Source organism: Mauremys mutica, chromosome 7, assembly GCF_020497125.1.
Source record: "Mauremys mutica isolate MM-2020 ecotype Southern chromosome 7, ASM2049712v1, whole genome shotgun sequence".
Lineage (NCBI taxonomy): Eukaryota > Metazoa > Chordata > Testudines > Geoemydidae > Mauremys > Mauremys mutica.
The window spans coordinates 125422409-125447019 of NC_059078.1; the positions used below are offsets into that span (position 1 = coordinate 125422409).

General features: G+C 45.2%; 2 protein-coding genes across 2 annotated transcripts in view; one reads left to right on the forward strand and one right to left on the reverse strand.

The window, feature by feature from the left end:
- The window catches only part of SFXN2 (sideroflexin 2), a 90170-nt gene that overhangs the window by 33930 nt on the left and 31629 nt on the right, over positions 1 to 24611 (reverse strand). The window lies entirely within an intron of this gene.
- Positions 4587 to 24512, forward strand: ARL3 (ADP ribosylation factor like GTPase 3). The gene is given in 6 exon segments (XM_045022616.1): positions 4587 to 4610; positions 4612 to 4767; positions 6033 to 6149; positions 11361 to 11411; positions 12794 to 12979; positions 23114 to 24512. Coding segments are annotated over 6 exon segments (582 nt in total). The 3' UTR covers positions 23162 to 24512.

Genomic DNA, 24611 nt, shown 5'->3' on the forward strand with positions numbered 1-24611 from the left:
AATCCTGCGATCAACCATGCAACAAGAAGTGTCACTTGGATAGAATATGGAACGATGCTGATCTTATTTCTTGTAGGCTGTTGTGTTAGTTTGGAAGTTCATCAGTCAGCAATAGTAGAGGATCTGTTAACATTTGTTTTTCATTCCTCCCCTGAGAAGTATTTAGATAAGTGATGCTTTGTAGCTTATTCTTTTGCATTTGGTTTCTTGTAGTTGAATTTAAAGTTAAAAAGGTTCCTAATCTTGACCTGCTCTGGGAATGTATTGCTCTACTCTTAGCAAGCAGTACTGTGAACAGGATTAATGTTTCATCAGCCCTTTTAGCTTGAACAGTAAACTACAATAATAGGGCTTGATTCAAAGCCCCCTGGAATCAGTACTCCCATTGATTTCAGTGTGCTTTGGATCAAGCCCATCAAGAATAAGCAAAATGGTGGGAAATTTGGGAATGTCTCTATTTAGCAGTGTTACCCTTGTAAGGAAGTAGAACTTGTGCATATTAGAGGGTTGCTATTTATTTGGGGTATGTCTACATTTATTATTTAAATTGTGTATTAACACACTGACTTTTAGAATCAGAAATGTAGGGCTGGAAGGGACCTTGAGAAGTCATCAAGTCCAGTCCCCTACTATCAGGCAGGATCAAGTAAACATAAGCCATCCCTGACAGGTGTTTGTCTAACCCAGGGGTAGGCAACCTATGGCACGTGTGCCGAAGGCGGCACGCCAGCTGATTTTCAGTGGCACTCACACTGCCCAGGTCCTGGCCACCAGTCTGGGAGGCTCTGCATTTTAATTTAATTTTAAATGAAGCTTATTAAACATTTTGAAACCTTATTTACTTTACATACAACAATAGTTTAGATATATATTATAGACTTATAGAAAGAGACCTTCTAAAAACGTTAAAAAGTATGACTGGCACACGAAACCTTAAATTAGAGTGAATAAATGAAGACTCGGCACACCACTTCTGAAAGGTTGCCGACCCCTGGTCTAACCTGTTCCTAGAAACCTCCAATGATGAGGATTCCACAATGTCCCTTGGAAGCCTATTCCAAAGCTTAACTGCCTTTATAGTTAGAAAGTTTTTCCTAATATCCAACGTAAGTGTCCCTTGTTGCAGATTAAACCCATAACTTCTTATCCTGCTTTCAGTGGACGGGTCAGCTAAGATCATGTCATGCACTTGCCACTTGGCATAAGAAGATTCAATATTTCAGGATCATCATCATCGAACCGAAATGCTATCATGCAGACTGTATATCTATCACAGTCCAGAACAGCATTATAGATTGTATCATGCAGGGACAATCTTTCAGCAGATAAATCATCACTAATTGTTGGAAGAGTTAGCTGTGTTGAGAATTGTTCAGCAGTTGACAGATCTTTCAGACAGGCAACATTTAAATACTTAACTGACTAGTTTTTACACATTTTTGGCTGAATAAAAAGAGAAAACTTTGATCAATCAAGACAGTTGTCAGTCCCCCAATCTGCTCCGTGTAATACTCGGGTTATGTGCACATCTCATAGGTCCCGCTGTCAGACCAACACATAGTCAGTGACGTGAGCCTACCGTTTTGTATTTGTCGGTAGGCCAGTAACTCTGTCACAGAAGGAAATTAGGTTGATTTGTTCTTGACAAATCCATGCTGGCTGTGCCTTATAACCCTATTATCCTCTAGATGCTTTCAAATTAATTGTTTAATAATTTGTTCCAGTATCTTTCCAGGTATCGAAGTTAGGCTGATTGATCTATAATTCCCTGTCCTCTTTGTTCCCCAATAAAAGATGCACCCCCCCCACACAGTGCTGCCTAGTGGTCAGGTGGGGGTAGACATGTCTCCTGCAAGGCTACCCCTTGCTCTCCAGTGTGGGGCTTGTAAACCCCATCACCTGCCCTTTTTAAACAGAAGTCCTATGTTTGCCCCTCTTCAGTCCTTTGGGATCTCACCCGTCCTGTGTGAGTTCTTGAAGATCATTTCTAACAGTTCCAAGATTGCTTTCAGCTAATTCCTTAAGTGCCCTAGGTTGAATTTCATCAGGCCCTGCCAACTTGAATACATCTAACTTATCAAAATATTCTTTAACCTGTTCTTTCCCTGTTTTGGCCTCCATTCCTTCCCCTTGTTCTTAATATTAATTGTGTTTAGTATCTGGTCACCACTAACCTTTTTAGTAAAGACTGAAGCAAAATAGGTATTAAACACAACAGCCTTCTTGATGTCATCAGTTATTAGCTCTCCCTCCCTGCTAAGTAGAGGGCCTACGCTTTCCTTCTTGTTATTTTGCTCCTAACGTATTTAAATAATATATTCTTATTGCCTTTTATATCCCTTGCTAAGTGTAGCTCATTTTGTGCCTTAGCCTTTGTTACATTATTATAAATTCTAGTGTGGACAAAACACATTTGTTACTAGTTGTGTGGTTAAACTTGTATTTTTTAAGTTGTCAGCCTGTTGATGAATAAGTCTGAAAGTCTATGTACTTGATTGTCCTCCTACCCCACCCCTTGCCATTAGTCATCTTAGATTGTAAATTCTTTGGGGTTAGAGTATGTCTACCTTTATGTTTGTGCAGCACCTAATACAAAGCAGTCCTATCCAGATCTGGGTGCTACCATCACATATATATTTAACAACATACAGTACCTTGGATAGTATAAATTTCCAGTTTTATTAACTGACAATTTATGATAGACACAGACAGTATTAAGGCACAGGCACAAAAAGGTAGCATTAAGGTTGAGATTTCAATCTTACCATTGCATTTCCAGACTTGAGAGCTTAGCCTTAGCATTATGCTATCACTTCTTAAAAGCTTAGAATTGGGATGACATTTGTTAACTTTCTACTTGCATCCTACAAAAACATTTTTTTTAAATAACTCCTCAAAAACTCCCCCTGTACAAGGGATGGTGTATGTTCATTTATTAGTTGTGTCAGATAGTTTAGTTGATTGATATTCAATTAATGCCCATGTTACAGGTGGTGTCATATATAACTTTGGTTTTCCAGTGTTATCAGAAGCTTAGCTGGGATGATCTGTGTAGTGAGATCTTCCTTTGGAGCTTATTAATACCACCTGCACTGGAACAGAAGTGCTACATTGAAAGGCTGCTTTCTAAAGAAAAGTGCTGATAGTTAATTGCACTGGATCCTGAAGTCTTGTATCCACAGACTAGGACGGTAGTGCAGAGACAGTAGCAGGACAGGTTTCCCATTTCCCTTGCCAATGTGTCTCAACCCTGATCTAGAGGGAGCCACCTTCAGGAGCAGTCTCCATGGCCCATTGTGTCCTTGGCCTCCAACAAAAATTTGTAGAACTCGGAACTCTTCCCATCCACAGAGCACTTTACAACCTATAACTAATTCATCCTCAGGAGATTGGCAAGTATCATTATCCCCATTTCCAAAACTGAAGTTCAGTGACGTGCCTGGAGGGCCTCTGGGTCTGAGCTAGGATTTGAACTGTGAGTTCCTGGCTCCAGGTCCTACTGGTCTGAGAACAGAGCACACATGGCTGCCAATCAGTGCCTCCCTCTTATGGTATTTTTTTTTATGGGAACATCTGACCAGTAGAGACTGGACTGAAAACCAGATGACCCAAAAGGGATGAAGAGGCTTTTCCTCCACAGACACATCCCAGAGAGGGAGGATGATTATAATTAGGTATGATAGCAAGATTCCCATTGGGGCTCCACTGTGATAGGTGCCATACAAACACCTGGTAAGAGCTAGTCCCTGCCCGGAAGAGCTTATGTTCTAAACAGGCAAGATGAAGAATGGGTGTGAGAGGGGACAGCGAGGCACTGAGTGATTAAGTGACTTGCCTGAGGTCACCTAGCAAATCACTGGCAGAGCTCTTGACTCACAGTCTGTTGCCCCATCTACTTGCCGCACTGCCTCTGTTGTGTGGCTGTGCTTGTCAGAAGGATTCTGAATCAAAGTAGGGTAACCGGTGTTCCTCAGTTATATGCCAGCACCCAGAATGCTCTTCCGCTGACTGTTATTTCATAGTAGTGCAGGTGTCTGAGCACTGGCACCAGCACAGGTTTATGTTGTGTTCACGTGCACAGTTATTTTCTAGTGGTTTGCATTGTAAATAAACCGACGTGCCGATTCCGTTTCCTAATCCTGGGGCTGAGCCTGGCTGATGTTTCAAGTTTTCTTAACCATGAGGTACAGTGATCTGAGATACTTTTGTGAGAGGGAGATTTGGATTAATGGGGTTTTGTTGGTGGTAAAGATAATCCAGATCACCTGGTGGCTTGACTGCTGCTCGTTAATGTACCTCATCCTTGGGAGATGCTCCCTGGCGCAGTGAATACTGAATAGGCTACAGGAGTTGGGTTGGGCACCTCAGTCCTTTGAATAGCCCCCATCAGCTGGCATGCTGAGTGATATTAGTGGCAGTTGTGTGCTCCTAGACCCAAGGTGATGCTGCATGTGGGAGTGGGGCACTGAGAGAACAGAAGTGGAGAAATGGAAGAATTCTGTCTGCACTGGTGGTGGGATCTGCTGCCATGAACCGCGAAGCAGAGGGAGGAGGGCAAGGCTGTGGAGAGGGGGAAAAGTTTCAGCATGGGAAATAACATCTCGGATTTCCTGGCTGCCGCAGGGTTTACTGTCAATTCTGCGCAAACTGAAGAGTGCACCAGACCAGGAGGTGAGAATCCTCCTCCTGGGACTAGATAATGCAGGCAAGACCACACTCCTGAAACAGCTGGCATCTGAAGACATCAGCCACATCACACCGACACAGGTAAGGAAGGTTCTTCCTGGGCCCCCAGACTGCTGTGTGTTCTGTTTCCATTCCACACGCCATGTTAACCATATTTCAGATACAAGCTATGCCTGTGAAATGCTAAAAGGCTGCAGGCAGAACTAAATTAGAAGGGATATCATCATTATATTGGTGTGTTTTCAACTGCAGAAAGGGAGCCAGTCCCAAATCAGTGTATAGCTGGCGAATGTACATTTTGCACCCTTTGAGCCAGATTCTGACCTCAGGTATGTTGGTGTGTATCTGGACTAACTCCGTGGAGTTCAGTGGAATTACTTGGGATTTACCCAGATGTAACAGAAATCAGATTTTGGTCCCATTTGTTTTAAAACAAAGAGCATCTATTTGGAGATAGTGCAGCACTTGTACATTTCTGTCTATGCTCCTTGCTTCTTTCCCCTTGGGCATTCCTAGAATCCCACAGATCTTGAATCCCACAATTCGTGTCATCCCGAGTTGTTGCCTTTTACTCCCCCGATTCAGTGCTCCCCATTGGGGCAATTGTGTCCCTCCAGTCCAAAATGCCATCAGCACCACTCCTGACTTGACCAGAGGAGGCTGCTAGAGAGCTATACAAGGTGCTCATCTCTCCCCCTCCCCTAGAAGCGGAGTGCATTGCCTCACAGCATTCCCAGCCCCCGGCACCCCAGAGCAAAAGCCCACGCTCAGATTCCAAGCTCTGATCCCCTGGGGCATGTGGCAGCACGTTGCCAGGCCACACCACATCCTGTTTTTCCAGTTGAGCACCCTTTCAGTTGGAGCTTTAGTTCATGAAACGGACCCTTCAGATATGCAGCTGTTCTTTTGAGCTGAGCACTAGTGTTGTGTCGAATGAAGCTTAGTCCTCTGGCTTTGGGTTAGACTGTACTGTGTGCTCAGTTTTCACAGGCTCAAGCCTGCTTCTCACAGTGCCCTCTGTTTTTTTCCTTATCAGCATCTCTCTCTCACCTCTTGCTGTATCCACCCTTCTGAGCACTCCAAAGACATTAACAGCAACATATGTCTCTGTAGCCATGACAATGTCAGCCCTTGATCCAGGAACATATGCAAGCTGACATGCATGAGGCTGCTGTTCTCTTTCCTCTTCACCTCTCCCACAGCTGATCCATCTGAACAGCAACACGGCCATATCTTGCCATGCTTTTCAGTAATGTGATATATAAGCTGCTAATGGCGCGCTCTGATGAATATGATCCTGAGTTTCAGGTTAACACAGTGTGTGGTTTTACTTATGCTCATTACAGGGCTTTAACATTAAAAGTGTACAGTCTCAAGGTTTTAAGCTGAACGTGTGGGACATTGGTGGACAGAGGAAGATCAGGCCGTACTGGAGGAACTATTTTGAAAACACTGATGTTCTTGTAAGTATTGGCCACAGCTGAGTGCTTGTTAATGCAATGGCTTTCTAAGGTCTCAGGCAGAAAGACAGGCAGTGCTAAACGCTCTAATTCTGAGTAACACCATTGTTGGCATAACATTAATCATTCCGAACCCATTGGCGAGACTGGATACATGGGGGGAAATAGTGGAATCGGCAGAAACGTTTCAAATTTATTTTTGACTTTTCCAGCACTCCTATACATGCTCAATTACAAGTCCCTCAGGTATTAATGGCATAATGTTAACATATACTTTGCACATCTGTAGCAGTGTCCATTGGAGAATCTTAAGGCTTTTTACAGGTACTAATGAATTAAGCCACAAATAGTGAGGTAGGTTCAGTATTATCCTCCTTTTACAGATGGGGAAACAGAGGCACAGAACAGTTAAATGACTTGCCCAAGGTCAGCCAGAGCAGTCTGTGGAAGAGAGGCAGGAAGAGAACCCTGTCTTTAATTACAAGACTATCCTTCCATACCTATTTGAAGGTTAATGTTTGTAAAGCTCTAAACATGAAAACCTTAACTAAATGCTTAATTATAATGTAGGGCCTTTACAGTTACAGGAGGGGACACATTTCATCCTAGAGCACAGTACAGAATATATACAAAATGCAGCCACTTCTGAGGGCAGGGTGGCAGCTAGCTGGCACACACAACCCTGCACAGCGGGGGGAGAGGAGGAATATTGGCAAATCCCCCACTCTTATCAAAAGTTCTACAGAATCTGTAGCGTCTGTACAGATCAGCAAGGGCCTTTGATCTTGAGGTAGCATCTGACAGACGCTGCCTAGCTGTATGGCACTCAAGTTAACCCCCATAAAAGGTTTAAAAGCTGATGACTCAGCCAACAACAGAACCTGTGGTGCCAGTAAGTTTAGGAAATCCAAACCCAGTGCTTAGATCACTGAGGCTATGTCTACACTGCACAGTTGTCCGGGTGATTGGCACCCAGGTGTGAGCACCTGGGTTAGCCTTGCCTGGGTGTGAGCATCCCCACTGCAGAGCTCGAACCGCGTTACTGTGTCCTCATTGTTTCTGCATTCATCTGTGTATGCCTGGGAGTATGTCCCGTGATTTTGTGTTGAGACGCCTTAGGATTCTTTCCCAGTTGGTTGTGTCAATTGCGAGAGAACTTGTCTGTCCTCTGGGCTGGGGATTTGTGGAAAGGCACTGGAGAGCTCCCAGCACTTGAGTGACTTAGCCTGCATCCTCACTTGCAAAGTGGGTGAGTTCCAGCCTGAGTTAAAGCAGAGCCTAAGCTCTAACCCACACCCCCAACCAGCTAAGCTCATCTGAACAGTAAGTCGTTGCTATCACATCGTTTTACAGATGGGAGAAACTGAGGCATAGATGGAATGTGACTTGTCTGTGAACACATAGAAAGTCTTACATTACTTAGATTGTAAGCTCTTTGGGACTTGCTTCTTATATGTTTACACAGCAGCTAGCACAGTGAGGTCTTGGTCAATGACTGCGGCTCCTAGGAGTGGGGCTACCTCAATACAAAATAATAATTAAAAGTCAATATCAGAGCCAGGAATAGGCTCCTAATCTCCTGTAGCGTGCCATGCTCTAATCACTAAACATGCTGCCTTTCACCAAGGCGCTGCACAATAAAATACACAACAGATACTAAATAGCCAGGCTACTCAGCATCATTAGAGCAGGGGTAGAGGATGGGCCTACAGAGAGGGGGCCAAGGTTAACATAAAAAGACATCTCGGAGTAGAGTGACTTTAATTGCTGAATGCAGGGAGGGATGGGCTGAGGAGTTGTATGGGGAGGGAGAGTACCACGTTTTAGGAGCCAGCCATTACAACAAAGCCTGCGTCACTTGCCTTCCCAAAGCACAAGAGTGAGACCTTACAAGGAGGGAGCTGTGAGAGAGAGACCGGCCAGCGCAAGGCTGAAGAGGGGGGGTCCCTTTTCCATTACAGGCTTTCAAAAACAGCAGGGCCAACTTAGTCAGTGAGCTCCTGTATAGGCAATCAAGGCACAAAACATAGGGTGGGTATAAAATGATCACGACTGCTCCGTCAGGGATTATCTATGGTGCCGTGTATGGTGGGCAAGCACTATGCAAGCAGGCAAAAGTCAGCACTGCAAAGCAGCAGCTCGGGAGCCTTTGACTGCTACAGCAGACACTTCCAGTCTGCCCATTGTGAAGATAGCTACCGAGTCTCCACGGGTATATTGCAGGCCGTGTGACTCCCAGTTCTCCCTTGCCAAGTTTGTAGCAGCAATTAAACTGCCACATTCCCATTGCATTTACTGCAAGGGAAGGGAGATGGGAAAATAAAGGATCATTCTAAGCCTGGAGGAGCAGAAAGAACCCCTCATCTCTCCCCCGGCCTACTCAATACCACTGGAAAACCCTGCTTTGTAGGAGTAAGAAAATGGGCAGTGAGGAAAAGGACCCGTTGCAGCACTGGTGGATGGGAAGGTGGGAGTTGTACAGCAGCTGGTAGCAGTCGCTTCCTGACCCATTTCCACCACTATTTGCATGGAAATTACAACCCATTTACACCAGACTTGACATTGGCCCATTTTTTTTTTTAGAAAGCACCTGAAATGCAGGTGAGTGTATTTCTCACGCTGTGTCCACTCTGGCACAGCATTTACAAAGATAATTTAAACTGGAGTTGTGCCACATAGCCCAGGCTACCCCTCCAGTAACCAGTTCAGATGGGCTTTGCAATGCAGGGATTCTGGGACCAAGATAAGGTACTGTCCCAAGACTCCTGCTTCGGCTCCATTCAGAACTGCATTGCACAAAGAGAGAGGACCCTCCAAAAATGTTTGAAAACCATGAAGTGATTGCACATTCAAATCAGCGCAGGTGTGTTTGAATGGGAGATACTCCAGCTCTACACACCTGTGATATTTGGAAGCTTAACCCTGTCAAATAAGGTGCGTCTGTTTGGATGATTGCATATTCAGACACACACCTGCAGTGATTTCGCATGTGGCTTTCTGCTTTGGAAGTAGGCACTCTACATGTGCTGAGCTGGTTGGCGTTGTGCTGTGCACTGGGGGATTGCCTGCAGCCCTGTCACCTCAAACTGTAATCTAGTCAGATCTCACAAGTTAAGTGCCAATAGGAGACCCCCAGAGAAAACCCAGTGGCTGCTGGAGAAAGGATCGGTGAGTGTTAGGGGCACTCCTTGTGAGTGCTGAACTAATGCCCCAGCAGTGTGAGATGGGGACTCTGGTGCTGGAGAGTTCATCTTTCAGGTGAGATGTGAGGCTCAGTTCCTGACCAGTCATCCTCACTACACATCCCATGACAAGAGCAGGGGTGTCTGCCCCAGTGCCCTGATCAAATTTCAGTTTGGAGAATTACGTTCTGTCCCATAACTACCCCACTTTTGGCTGGAGATGGTGTCCTCACTTCCTGTCCTAAACAATTACGTAGTGTTCCTGTGTGCAGTAGCTAAACAGCTAGTGTTTCACCCTAGAGGTGGCAGCCATTGATACTCTGTTGTATAATTAAACAAGTTTGCCAACAGTAGATAAGATATGGCATCCTCACTGAGGAAAGCACTTAATGACATTTTAAATAGCTATTTATTATAGTTTAGTTATTTATTTTTAACTATTTATTTGTAGCTATATATTATATCATTTAGTGCTTAGGAAAGATGTTGAAATGACACCAGATCCCTCAGGTTACCCACTGAGCATGGACCAGTATAGTATGGGCAGTGGCATTGCAAGCTTCCTATGCATATGCTGTCCTCCACCAATGTGCATCAGCTCTGACTTGTAAGAATCATGAAACCAGAGTAAGTAGAGAAAAAATGCATGAGGTCACCAGTTACCTCTTCCCTTGGCAAGCATACCAGTTTTCCTCACAGTATATTAAGTCCATACTAACTCCAGCCTTTCCCAGTCAAAAAAGCAAACAGAATGTTGGGAATCATTAAGAAAGGGATAGATAATAAGACAGAAAATCTCATAATTGCCTCTATATAAATCCCTGGTACGCCCACATCTTGAATACTTCATGCAGATGTGGTCGCCCCATCTCAAAAAAGATATATTGGAATTGGAAAAGGTACAGAAAAGGGAAACAAAAATGTTTAGGGGTATGGATCAGCTTTCATATGAGGAGAGATTAATAAGATTGGGATTGTTCATCTTGGAAAAGAGATGATTTAGGGGGGATATGATAGAGGTCTATAAAATCATGACTGGTGTGGAGAAAGTGAATAAGGAAGTGTTATTTACTCCTCCTCATAACACAAGAACTAGGGGTCACCAAATGAAATTAATAGGCAGCAGGTTTAAAACAAACACAAGGAAGTATTTCTTCACACAACACACAGTCAACCTGTGGAACTCCTTGCCAGAGGATGTTGTGAAGGCCAAGACTGTAACAGATAAGGTTGATTTTGGTCAGTGTAATCCTTCCTGTGTTACATTATATGCAAACAGTAAGACGTCACATTTATTTAGGCCTGTCTATTGTTTTAAACAACTGAACTGTTTCAACCACATTAGCGATGAACCAGGGGCATAGTTCAGAGGGATGAGAGCAGCTGGCTTTACTAAATGCATATCTAGCAAGAACTTCAAGGAGCCTGAAAGACTGTGTGGAGCTAAAACCTCTTCCACAGGTTATGCTACTTTGCATTTACCCCCAAAGGGTTCAAAACCAAGTTCTTAGGCTACCAAGGAAGGAAACTAACTAATTCAGTGCTGGTGAAAGATGCCGAACTGACAGACCTCTCCATAAAACAAACAGGGAGAGCATAAGCAGTATAAGTGCAAGCTCCCCTCATGCTGCCCCCTGTCCAATGGCCTTAGCCCTGCCCTGGAAGGCAATTCAATCTCCATGACCAATTCACTCCATTTCTTCGATGTCAAACCACTACTAACTGTGTTATCTGGACACATTCCTACTGAGAGGCAGCCTGATTTACTGTACTGAGCATCTGATCCCAGGCCTGCCAGCAACCCCCTCTCTGACCTTGACCAGTCACAACCCCTTTCTCCCCCATTTGTAAAATAGGGATAGTTGCCTACCTTCTGGGGTATGGGGAGGGGTAGTTAATGTTTGCACAGCACTTTACATAAACGTTTGTGCCTGTGTAAATTATAAGGATTGCTATTGGGAACTGGATTGAATTCAGTTTTACACAGGCTACTACATCCTTCAGTGTCTTCCTTCGCCTGTTTCCCTTGTAGATCTACGTCATTGACAGCGCCGATAGAAAAAGGTTTGAAGAAACGGGTCAGGTAAGTAACTTATGTTCAATTCTCTCTGAAGCAAGGTTCCTTAACGCCCTTTGCATATAGAAGTTAGGAATATATTTGTTATTGTTTGTGTGTGGAAATTTGCATTTCAAGTGGGACTTTCCTTTCAGCATCAGCACAAATTATTAATTGTCTATTAATTTGATGAAGGGGCTACCCTTGGTTCACCTCTACCAGAAAAAATGGAACCAAATGTTTAAAGCCTAAACCTTTTCAGGTCCTTCTGAATCTTGCCAAAACAAGACCACAAGGAATCATGTTCTTATGATTTCCACTTAAATTTGTAAATACTGACTTGAATGTCTCTTGGGTCTAATCAGAAACCTTTTGAAAAGTTTTGTAACTCAATTCTGTTTTATCCTGGTTTTCAAAATGCAAGCAGATTGCTTTGTTGGCCTAGAATCTGATCTGTGATGCAACTCATTCTTGCACAGCAGTGCAAGAATTTTTTCCCCCCACCCCCAAACAAAGACAATCTCTAGCAGTTCAGACTTGCTAAATTCCATAACCTTTCAGTTCTTGGCTTCTCTACCAAGACTGCCATATGGGGCGCCACTTAGTGCCAGCTGTGTTGGGCTTGTCACATGGACAGTTGTTAGTTAAGAAGTGACACGAAGCTGCCCTCTCATTTCATACTAGGCCATTGCACAACCATCGGACATTAAGGTCTTTTGATCACTGTGGATCTACAGTGGATTTGGGCCGGGACACAGAGGTAAAAGGCTTAGTTCCCACCCTCTTGAGCCATCCACTCCCCAACGAGCACGTTTTGCAAAATACCCTGCAATATGTCATGCAAGTGAAACTAAAGTCTGGCCAATAAAAGCTATTGTCCAGCCTGGCTTTCAGCATTCCTTCAGCAGGTAACACAGCTTCCTTGTGGGAGGGAGATTTTGTTTCAGAAACAAGATTCTCTTTTACGAGTTACAGTTCATAAAACTTAGAACAAAAATCCAAGCTTGTTACTAGCATCATCACAGAGGTTCAAATATATTAGAGATAGACCCACCTGATTTCAAGGATGAGTCAGGCAATAACTCTATTTGACAAGGTTTTGGCTGTATTTTGTGTTGGTTTCCAGAGAGCAGGGATTGGCAAAATGCAGAGTTGTAGCCTTTAAGACAACTGTTAATTTCAAACTAAGCTAAAGACTCATGTAACCTGTAATTGAAAGAACTTGCTTCTGAACCTTGAGCATAGATGATTGTATACGCTCTTGCTTTTTTGTAATGGGATCTAGGTTTCACTGGAACATTCACTTCCAACATTTGCTCTAAATATAATTCTAATTAGAGACATGATCAACCTCTGGCGGTTAAAGGCTTCTCTCACTCCCCTCACAACCCCCTTTTTAAATGATATAGGAGCTGGCCGAGCTCTTGGATGAAGAAAAGCTCAGCGGAGTCCCAGTGCTCATATTTGCTAACAAGCAAGATTTGCTTACGGCTGCCCCTGCTTCGGAGATTGCTGAGGGACTGAATCTACACACGATCCGTGACAGAATCTGGCAGATCCAGTCTTGTTCAGCCCTCACAGGAGAAGGCGTGCAGGTGAGGTGATAGCAAGGTCTTGTTGTGCCAACATACCTTACTAAATGAGGAGAGGCTGTGTGGTCTTACGAAGGAGGCTATTGATCACAAGAACTCCTCAGAAGGCAGAATATCTTAATCAAGTTATAGGAAGGCATTTATTTATTTTAAAGAGATGCTGTCAGGTTAATTTCATGAAACAAGTTGTCTTATCTGTGCTGTTAACCCCTTAGATTACTACTGCACAAAACTTTCAAAATCGAATTTACTTCCACTGATGCTGGGTTTTGCTTCAGCTCAGACAGTGGAGAGAGGCTGGTCAGTTTCACTTTGATCCAGCCTACAGCACAAAAGAGCTACTCAATGGTGGGACCCGCTTATGATGGTAGCACCTGACGTGGCTAAAACTCTGTAGGCTGAGCCACGTTCCTGAATCAAGACTGAAATGTGTTTTTAACTTTGTCAGGCGCTACCACATAGTAACCAGATCCTACAACATGGTAATTTTTTGTAATGTAGATGGGACTTAAGTTTAGTCAGTTTCATGCTTTCGTGCATTAGGATAATACTTGAATATTTGGGTTGCAACCACCGCAGGAGAATGTTTACATTCCAACCCAACTCTTTTCCTTCAAATTAAAAAAAAAAAAATCTGTCTTTATAGAACCCAAAGTGTAGGCCTAAATATACCAGACAGTGGCCTTCTAAGAGCTTTTATTTATTTAGCCAAGACATAAACTTGGCTGCATTTGCAGCCAAGCTAGTGAAACATTTCAGCCTTGCAATCTTTATTTTGAAGTGGTGCTGTTACAGGGTATGATAACATTATACTAGCTTGGTAGGTGACTGGGACTTGCTGTTTCCTAATGAATTTTTGCCCCACAGTGGCTATTATTCAACCATGAAATACTGTTGAAGAAATAAACCAAAAAGGAACACAAATTTATATTTCAAATGTTTACATGCATCCCCCTGTCACCTCCTCCCTCTCCCCGCCTGCCCCAGGCTCTTACCCACTTTGTTGCTCCTACTCATTTCTCCAGGAGGGAGCTGTGTTGGCCCAACAACTGTAAACACAATTGGGTGTGGAAGAATTAAATGCTGAAAAATGAGATTATCAGCTTCACCTCTATTAGCTGAAAAATGCTTCTCTCCCCAGCTGATCCAAGTCTTTCTAGACCTGCCTGGCTGCTTTCCTGTTGTTGTCTGCTGCTTCTTATTATGCCTTCAGATGTGTGCAGTGCACCTGTGTGTATCTAGTAAAGTCTAAAACAACCTAGTATGTGGAAGTAAAATCCTCTCCTGTGCTTATGCCCAGATAGCAGAGGCCAAGTCATTAATTATCTGCAGACTTAAATGTTTTGTTCATCACCCTAAACTAAGTGCAATGCATTTAGATGTGTGCCAGATAGTGTCTCACTTTGTCACCCCCATCTTCTGGTACTGTCAAAGACGGCAGCTTATTACAGCCATGATCATCCAGTGGGAGGGTGGGCAAGTCATAACCTGCCCTAGAGCTTGTAGAGTGAATAGCCATCCCCATTCCCAATGAGCTCCGAGAGGATGGATGGGCTTACATTTAAGGCACTTGCCTAGAGCTTGGGAGACCTAGGTTCAAGTTCCTGCTCCACTCCAAACTTCCTGTGTGACATTGGCAAATCCCTTAGTCTCTCCATGCCTCAGTTTCCCCTCTGTACAATGAGAATAACAGCCCTGCCCTGCCTCAGAGGGGTGTTGTGAGGAGAAATCCATTAAAGAACATGAGGTGCTCAGATGCTGCAATGATGGAGGCCACATAAGTACCTCAGATAGATATCTAGATAGGCAGACAGCACTTCACCTCGATGGCGACACAAACATCATCAAACCAGACAGCAAGAGGCTCTCACTTTGGCCTTTTGAACAAGACAACCTTTCTGGAAATACAACTAGAGCAAGGATTTTATATCGCAGTTGGCTCAGCTTAAGGAGGAGTATTTATCCTGCCTGAGCCTCGTGTCCTTTTGGGTTTGTCCCATGAAACCACAGAGGCGGGCCACCCCCTCAAAATGTGGGGAGAGGAAAAGAACAACACATTTAACGAGCTGGGATTAAGACAATCGCATGAGGGTTGTGCTACAGCATCTCTGCACCACGCTGTCATATAGGGAGCTATGGGTCAGATCCCTGTGCACTACTCTGAGAACTTCTCAGCGAATGTTGAGTTTAGTGACAGAAAAATAAATGAAGATGCTGGAAGCCAAGAAGCATGAGGTATTTAGAATGAAACCAAGAGAACAAGCCTGCTGCCATTGTTGTCAATGGAGCATAGCACCCAGTTAGCCCTGAGAGACGATACCAATGGATTTTGATAGAGGGGTTTCTCGGGAATGAGTATGTGCAGGAACTGAGTTCATAGGGAAGGTTTGGTGAGGGCCCCAAGGAAGAACAGTGAGCAAGGATAAAGAATGACAATAACCGAAGGGGAACCAGTTTGAAGGTCATTTAATTAGTTTAGTTGATAGCGCCACGGTGTATCGAATTGGGTAGTTAAGACTGGGGATTTCAAGGTTAATGAGATTAGATTATGGTTAATAGAATGATATAAATTTAGAGAATTTAACTATTATTTGAAATAGGTTCGTTAATAAAAATGTTAATTAAGAAGGGAATCTGCGTTGTCATCTTGTCCTTTAACATTAACCTTTTGGGACTTGAGAAAGGTCACAGCAGCTTCCTTGGAAAGCCGTGAATAAAGGTGAGTGGGTTAGAGGGAACCCCCGCAGGTTAGCCCCCTGCACCGAGCTGTCACCCACTGAGCTGCCAATACCACCAGCTTGTTTCCTCTTCCAAAGAACAGAGTTTCATTACCTCCTCACCCTCCTTAGCAAAGCCATGGAAATATCATTAATTTTGTTAATGAGACTATGGCATTGTTCAAAGAAGAGAGACTTCTGTTACGCTCTGAGTGCATTTGAAGCAGACTCTTGCTTTGTGTGTAATTCAGTGCTAGCAAAGGCAGAAGGATTGTCTCTCTGCAGTAAAAAAATAAGAAGTCCGGTGGCACCTTAAAGACTAACAGATTTATTTGGGCATTTATTTGGTTTTTTACCCACGAAAGCTTATGTCCAAATAAATCTGTTAGTCTTTAAGGTGCCGATGGACTCCTCATTGTTTTTGTGGATACAGACTAACAGTGCTACCCCCTGATTCTGCCTCACGTTCTGGCATAAAGACTCACCTGGTTTGCAAGTGAAAGCTCATGTTTGTTTACCATTGACAACTTGACAACCTAGCAGAATAACAGAGGCAGTGTAAGAAGTGGGCTATGCATGGTATATGGTATGAGGTGGTAATTGGTTCTGGTGACAAAACACATGAAGGGCAGGGGAAGCGGTGCCTCCCAACAGTGATCTGTTGGCATTTAGACACGCTGGGGCATTTAGATACGTTGTGAGAACAGAGTATCTAACCGCACTCTGTTGTGTGTGAGTAATGTACGTTGTGCCACGATCTTACACCACGGCAGGTAGACAGAGATGGGGTGGGAAGGGGCAGCCACATGTGCTTCATTTTGTGATTTACCCTCCGGGTGGGCGTGCTTAGTAAGAATCCTGATAGTTTGTTGGACGTGATTCATGCCTTTGGACCAGTCTGCATTGCACAGTTTGCTGCATCGTGGGACCATTTTATAATATCACGGAGATGGGACCAAACTGTGCTACTGCCCTGTAAAGGCTGAAGGCAAGTTCCTCCGAATGGTGCAGAGGGTCCTTAAAGCTGTCCTGAATGGGCAGTGTGGGGGACTCCTCCATTGGCGTAATGCTGGAATGCGTTGTGCTCTGGTCAGCCTCCCAGCAATCATGGCCCCGTGAGGCCATTACAAGTCTGTGGAAATTAGAGGAGCCTTTAAACTATTCTAATTTGTGCCAGGCCAGTTTGGCCCCAGGATTATGGGAGGTAGAAAGGTGGCCTAGACCAGTGGTTTTCAATCTTTTTTTCTGGCAATCCAGTTGAAGAAAATTGTTGATGCCTGTGACACAACGGAGCTGGGGATGAGGGGTTTGGGGGGTGGGGGAGAGGTCTGCGGGGTGGGGCCGAGAATGAGGGGTTCATGGTGTGGGAGAGGGCTCTAGGCTGAGACAGGGGGGTTGGGGTGCGGGAGTGGGTCAAGGCTCTGGGCTGGGGGTGCAGGCTTTGGGGTGGGGCTGGAGATGAGAGGTTTGGGGTGCAGGAAGGGGCTCTGGTTTTGGGGAGGGCTCAGGGCTGGGGCAGGGGATTGGGGCGCAGGGTTGGGGCAGGGGCTTACCTCGGGTGGCTCCTGGTCAGCAGCGCAGCGGGGGTGCTAAGGCAGGCTTCCTGCCTGTCCTGGCACTGCGGACTGTGCTGCGCCCTGGAAGCAGCCAGCAGCAGGTCCGGCTCCTAGGTGGAGGCGCGCAAGCGGCTCTGCACAGCTCTCGCCTGCAGGTATTGCCCCCCCCCAGCTCCCATTGGCCAGGAACTGTCCAATGGGAGTGCAGAGCCGGTGCTCAGGGTGGGGGCAGTGCACGGTGCCCCATGGCCCCCACGCCTAGGAGCCGGACCTGCTGCTGGCCACTTCTGGGGTGCAGCGCGGTGTCAGAACAGGTAGGGACTAGCCTGCCTTAGCTGGATGGGACTTTTAACGGCCCAGTTGGTGGTGCTGACTAGAGCCGCCGCGACCCAGTGCCTTACATTCCGTGATCCAGTACTGGGTCGCGATCCGCAGTTTGAAAACCACTGGCCTAGAGCCACCTTTGCTTATCCCTCTTCAGCTGTGTTCCAGTAGAGCTGGGGGTGAGCCCTAGTATTGCAGTATGTTAATATCACAGTTTGGCGCATCCACACAGGCAAGGGATGTTATAAAGTGGCCCCTGACAGTATAATGTGCTGCATAAATAGGCCCTGAGTTTGTTTTAAGACCAGGGTGCACAGGGACTCACCATATTTTAACCAAGTTAGGGACACTTTTAAATTGCATTAAAACCCCATTCGGATAACAGTAGCTCTACCAGGGTGGACAAAGACAGGGATTGCAGGAGCTAGGAGCAGGGAGCCTTGTGATGTTTCATGTGGGAGCAGGGAGGGAATTGTCAGAACTGTGTCAGGAATACAAGATTACAGGCGTCTAAAAAGAAATGTACATCTAGGCAAAAAATGTGTAGCCACTTATAGCATGATGATAGAAGCAGCAGCCTGGAAATCTTAGGTACTGGGGCAGGATCTTAGCAGTGTGGACAGAGAAGAAAGTAACGTTTGAACTAAGGAATATGCTGAAAACATCCAAGATGGCGCATTTTGAACTCCCCTGACCCAACTGGTTATGGCAGACCCAGGTTTACCTGACGGGATTACGCCTCACTGCCCTCACGGTCATGATTAGGGGTCAGAAGTTTGTGGCTGTGCCTGATCTCTGGTTTATCGCATTGGAGCAGACATCAGGAGCTTCCTAGGGGGCAGAAGGGACTTGTTCACTTGTATTTGAAGTCTTATTACTTTGCTCTTGTAGCTAAGGAGCTGCTGGCATGGGGTTTAAAACAAGTCGAGTGTAGTCAGCCAATCCCAGCCTGCAGCAACCCTCTCCAAATCTGCCAACACAGCTCACCTCTGGCCTGCTACTGTTCCAACATCCGGTCCGTCCTGAGTAGAGAGACTGCCAGTCATGCCACATTGCATGGTGCTTTAGTGTATGTCTGCTCTGCAGTCAGAGGGGTGTCTGCGGCATGGCCAAGCTAGTTTTGATCGTGCTAGCTCCAATAACAATAGCCGTGAAGCCATGACAGCACAGGCCCTACCAGTGCACCCAGAACCTCTGTACTCAAGTGACTAACCCATGCGGCTGCCCACTGCTGTTATCGGAGATAGCTAGTTCAAGCTATGGCTGCTGTCACTCCTCTGTATTAGAACTGGAAAAGATTCAGAGAAGGGCAACAAAAATGAATAGGGGGATGGAACAGCTTCCAGAGGAGGAGAGATTAGCAGGACTGGGACTGTTCAGCTTGGAAAAGAGATGACTAGGGGGGGATACGACAGTCATAGAGGTCTAATAATTCATGAATGGTGTGGAGACAATGAATAAGGAAGTGTTATTTACTCCTTCATGTAACACAAGGACCGGGGTCACCCAATGAAATGAATAGGTTTAAAACAAACACAAGGAAGTACTTCCTCACACAATGCACAGTCAACCTGTGAAACTCGTTGCCAGGCAATGTTTTGAGGCCAAAACTATAGCAGGGTTCAAAAGAGAGCTAGATAAGTTCCTGGAGGATAGGTCCATCAATGGCTATTAGCCAAGATGGGGAGAGATGCAACCCCATTCTCTGGGTATCCGTAGTCTGAGTGCCAGAAGCTGGGAGTGGACGAGAGGATCACTCGATGATTGCCTGTTCTGTTCATTCCCTCTGAAGCACCTGGATTTGGCCAGGATACTGGGCTAGATGGACCATTGGTCTGACCCAGAATGGCTGTTCTTATGTTCTCTGATTGCAGTGGAGACATACTCTGTGTGTGTGGCCATCAGTCTCATTCATTCTTGTGACCAAAATTCAGGATTTGAATCCAGCTCTCCAGAAAAGAAAAGTTAGGGGCATCTACTGGCAATAACCCTGTAGTACCCCCAATTGCCCTGTCAGGAATCCTCCTCATTGACTGCCATGCACAGGATACCTTGCCCATATGTGGAAAGTAGCCTCGTCACTATTGTTCCATGAGATGCTTTGCAGTGTAGTTTCTCCAGGGTTTTAGCCGACATGAATTTGTAGCCAGGGCTCTGTGGGTTGAGGGGATTTATTCGATAAGGTGCATGGACTTTTTCCCTCAGTTCATTGTTTAGCATCTTTTTTATTGATGTTTACTAGCTGTAAAATCCAAAGAATTCTAACTCTCTCTCCCTTTATGGCGTTAGATTTAATATCTGCTTGGGAAGGGAATATTACTACTGTATTCATGTTCTTCCTTAGAATAACTGCTAATGCCAAAGCATACTGCTTCAGAAGAGTGCAAAGTTAGTTATTGTTTGTGCTTTATGTATTTCAGTCACAAGGGTTTAATTGTTATTGTAGGAATGAGGTACTTTTCATAAAGAGTCAATTTCAAATACATACAGGCAAGAAAATATAGGACGAAGGGGAGAAGAAAAATTGCTCTTCTTGTTTTTAAATCCTCTGTGAACTTGGTTCTGTCTTTCATACCCACCATTTTTCTTCCCCCACTCTACTCCCTCCATACCTGGTGCAAGAGCCTTCTCCAGTGCACGGCCTCCCATCTGAAACAGCCTTCCTGGGTTTCTCCACCATAGCAACTCTCCTTCCCATTTCAAACCTTTGCTGACAATGTGTTGTCCCATATCTATATTTTTCTCTTCCCTTCCATTGTATTTACCTCTCTGCAAAGCATGCTGGGATACCCTGTGTAGGAAGGATGCCAGGCACAATAAAGTTGCATTAGAAACATTTGAGGTATCTTTAGTGCTTGCAGATAAGATTATTTTATTCATGCCTCTGATATAGCAAACATCTTTTCCTACTGGGTCATGTTAATCTCCCCCACGCCCCCAGTGAACTAATTAGATATTAAAATTAACTCGTTCCGTAAATCCTGCTGTAAAAGTTAGGTGAACTAGGTTTGGATTTCAAACCCCTTGGAGTTCACCTTTCGTCTCAGAGTGCTTTGTCATTCTTCTGCCCTCGTTACATGGTTGATGCAGCTTAGGCTCCCAGCCATGGTAAATCCCATCATAAACTCGCTTTATGACCCTCGCCTCTCTGGTGCTCCAGTGGGCTGGTTTCCCCTCCCTGAGCTCCCTAATGGCACCAGGCTGAGTTTTAATCACTGTAAATTCAGGTTCTGGTCAGATTAGCTGGGAGATAGGATGCACAGTTGTTGTTTTGCAGTGATGTATTGTTTATGGGATTACTGTGCTGAATAGCAAAGGGTGTCAGCTGATATTTATTACTTTAAGCTGTCTCAGCTGTTCTGGTTCAGCAAGTAAACCTACATTCAAAATGAATGAGGGGCTCTGCTTGCCTTGTATGCCATGATGTGTGCAAATGTGATTATTGCTTCAGACGCTGCGGAAACTGAAATCATTCTGGGAGCATTTTTTACCCTTTGCAAGCAATCATGCAGATTTCTAAAGAACGCAACCGAGCTGAGGGCTTCAACATATCTCCTTCTAGCTCCATTGTAAACCTATGGCCTCGTGTACCTCGAGAATCTCTCTCTAAAGTGATGTGCTTTAACCCACTCCATTGATTGCTTAAAGCATTACATGTTTTACACATAGGTTATACATTGTTACTGAAGGGAAAACACAAAGCTACTGGGCCTTTAAATGAATCTACTCTTGACTTTTCCCATTTGGTCAGAGGATTTCTGATAATTTGTTGCACACACTGATCTCTGCTGCAGTACTAAATAAAAATAAAGAAAGTGACCCTCCCTGAGGCTAGACCCATTATTAGAATTAGGCCTCTGTCAAACACCACTGGGTTTGTTTTATCATTTAAAACTGCAACAAGGGTCAGTTTAGAAAACCACTGGATCTCTTCTGATAAGAAGTACCCAAGGGGACAGCTACCAGGATAAATTTCTGTTTTCAAACTGAGATCCTCTGTACTTCTGATTAAGCCCTGAGGATTCAGTGTCCTCTTTAACACCTTCTGCGTGGCCACCATTCTTCCGGCTAAGAGGTAGACAGGACTCTGTTCAGAACCAATGTATGCATTTCTTTTCTTCACCGAAAGGGATTGCTGTGGTGTGCCAACAACACTCTTCCATTGTTGTATGCAGCATAGTTGTCCCCATGTCAGTCCTAGGCTATTGGAGAGAGAAGGTGGTGAGGTAATATCTTTTACTGGACCAACTTCTGTTGGTGAGAGAGACCAGCTTTTGAAGCTTACACAGTCCTGAAGAAGAGCTCTGTGTAACCTCAAAAGCTTCTCTCTGTTACCAACAGAAATTGGTTTAGTAAATTAAAAGCTATTCTCTCTCCCATCTCGTCTCTCTTAACAACACTCTTGGGAAGATCAAGCTCTTAACCTATTACTCCCACTCTGTGCTGGCCTGAGAAATAAGAGAGCAAGAAACGACATGCAGCCCTCCCACTGGACAAAGCAGAAAGTTACTAGCAGGCTGTATTTTTAAGGTCTAATGACTTTAAAGGTGTAGTAATAATCAGCCAAGTGACTCTATGAATGACCCACTGGGGCTCCCTGTCCTCTCTCTGCTGCCCCCAATCCCATCTGCCCACTTTACAAGTCCAAAGATGGATTTTCAAACCTCAGACTTGAAAATCCAGCTGGCTTCCTCCTGCTTTGAAGATCATCTTTCATACTAACTAAAGACTCTGCCCTTGGACTCTAGGGGGCAGTTTAGAGGGTGCACATGGCTGACGAGAATCCAGCTCGCGCGCTCCTTGTTGGGTCAGCTCGGCAGGGCTTTTAGGGCAGCCACACTAGCAGGTAAAATGCTGCTTTCTTTGCTGGAACATTCCCTTCACAGATCCCAACTTGTTTTATGGGCAATTAGGACGCCCAGCAGCCCTGTGTAGTAGAGGAGTGTTATCATCGTAGATGGGGAAGTCTGTCTATTTAAGGTACTTATATGGCCCCCATCACAGGTGCATCTGAGTGCCTTACAGTCCTTACTGTATTTCTCCTCCCAACACCCCTGTGAGGCAGAGCAGGGCTGTTATACCCATTGTACAGATGGAATCTGAGGCACAACGAGACAGGAAGTCTGTGGCTCAGCAGGTTATTGACCCCGAATCCCAAGTTAGCATCCTAACTCTAGGGCCAGCGTCCTCTAAAATTGACATGCAGGAAGACTGAGTGACTTGCCCAGGGCTTCAGTAATCCATAGCAGAACCTGGAATTGAGCCTCGATCTTTTTAACGACAAGTCAGTCCTACCGCCGAGGACGCGGACACAGCGGTGGAAGGAGAAGACAACCCCTTTTTTACTAAGTCCCTTTTCTGACCATAACCGCTCTGCGACAGGAGCCACTGAAGACAGGGGCATTTGCAATTTACATGTCGCATTGTGGGGAAATAGGGGGGAGAGTGATACAAAGATGTTTTCCGAATGACAGCTGGAGGAGTCCGTATCCCCTCCCTTGACTAACGTGCCTTTCTCTGTGTCCACCTTTTGTCCGAAGGACGGCATGAACTGGGTCTGCAAAAATGTCAATGCAAAGAAGAAATAACCCCTCCCCCGAGCTGCATGGAAATGGAGGAGCTGTGGAAGCTGAATTCTATCCTGGAAGCGCTAATTTGCTGCTTTCTGACCAAATGGTTTTTCCATCTGTGCACAGCTACAGCTGTTAAAAAAAGGGAACAACAACCGTTAAACCCGCTGCTGGAATTGGACCTTTACCTGCTCCTTAGTCGAGTTATTTTTCCCAATAAAGGAATTGTACTGGCCCCCCTCTGTATAAATAGTATTAACTGTCTCCACACTCAGCTGATTAGAAAATGTGATTTTAAACAACAGGAAGCTTGTGATTCAGGTTAGAGAATTCCAGTGGGCTGGGAGCTTGTGCTTTGGCTTCTGCAGAGCCAGTGTAGTCACCAAGATGTTCACAGCATGCCCTGCCCCCACCGGTTCCACAGTCATCCTGGCCATTCTCAGATGGCAGTCAAAGCTTTTCCCCAGTGACCAATCAGGTAGCAAGTGTGGGGCGTTCTGTCATTTTGTGGAAGGTGGGTAGAATTCTCATGTCATTCCCTGCCCCCGGTAGCCCTAAAAAGGACCTTCATCTTAACCAGACAAAGCAGGGACGCCGCACCCCTCCCTAGAAGCGGGAGAGGAGCATGTATGAATAACCCAAGCTCTTGACAGTTTGAAGGCAAGGAGTGGGGGTAGCTTTTCCTCCAGCTAAAGTAAAACGCAGGCCACCTCACGCTGGCATATATGCGGTTACCCACGTTGAGTGCAAGGGTGGGCGGTTATATTTTTGAGAGTAATCTTAGTATTCCACAAACCCTGGCCATCGAGGTAACTGTGCAGCAAAGCTCAGATAATTCCATGTTTCAGTTCCTAGAACAAGGTAAAACTGCTCCCACTTTTTTCTTTTTTGAACACACAGTGTATTTTCTGCCTTCTCTAAAATCGTTCAGTTCAGGAGGTGCACTCTGGGGCTTGTGGGGTGAAGATCTACAATGGCTTTGTGGTGGGGATAGCTTTCTGATCCTAGGCATCATGAGGCTGGAGCCATGAAACGGCCACTGTTGGAAGGAATCTCCCAGTTTAGAATTACTCCCTTGTATGGTTAGGGATTGGAATAATGGCAGATGGGAAGCAGGAAGGAAAATCTTGCCCTAAGATGATGATTCGTTTTCCCTTGGCTGACAAATCCTACAACTTCAGTCCAAATGGATGTGTCGGGGAGGTGGGGGGTGCTTGTCATTTCTAGGTCCCCAGTTCAAATCCAGCCCAAGTTGACAGGGACTAAGAGTCACTGGCACCTGAAAGCAGTTGTGTCCAATCTAAAAAGCATCTGCTGGCTCTCAGTCCAGCTAGTTTCTAGCATGCAGATTTACAGATTGTTTTTTTTTTAAAATCCACCATCCTGATTGGCAGCATTGCTTGCAGCCTGAGCATGAAGGCCAAAGAATGACCACAGCCATGCCCTGCCCTCTCATCGCTAGGAGACG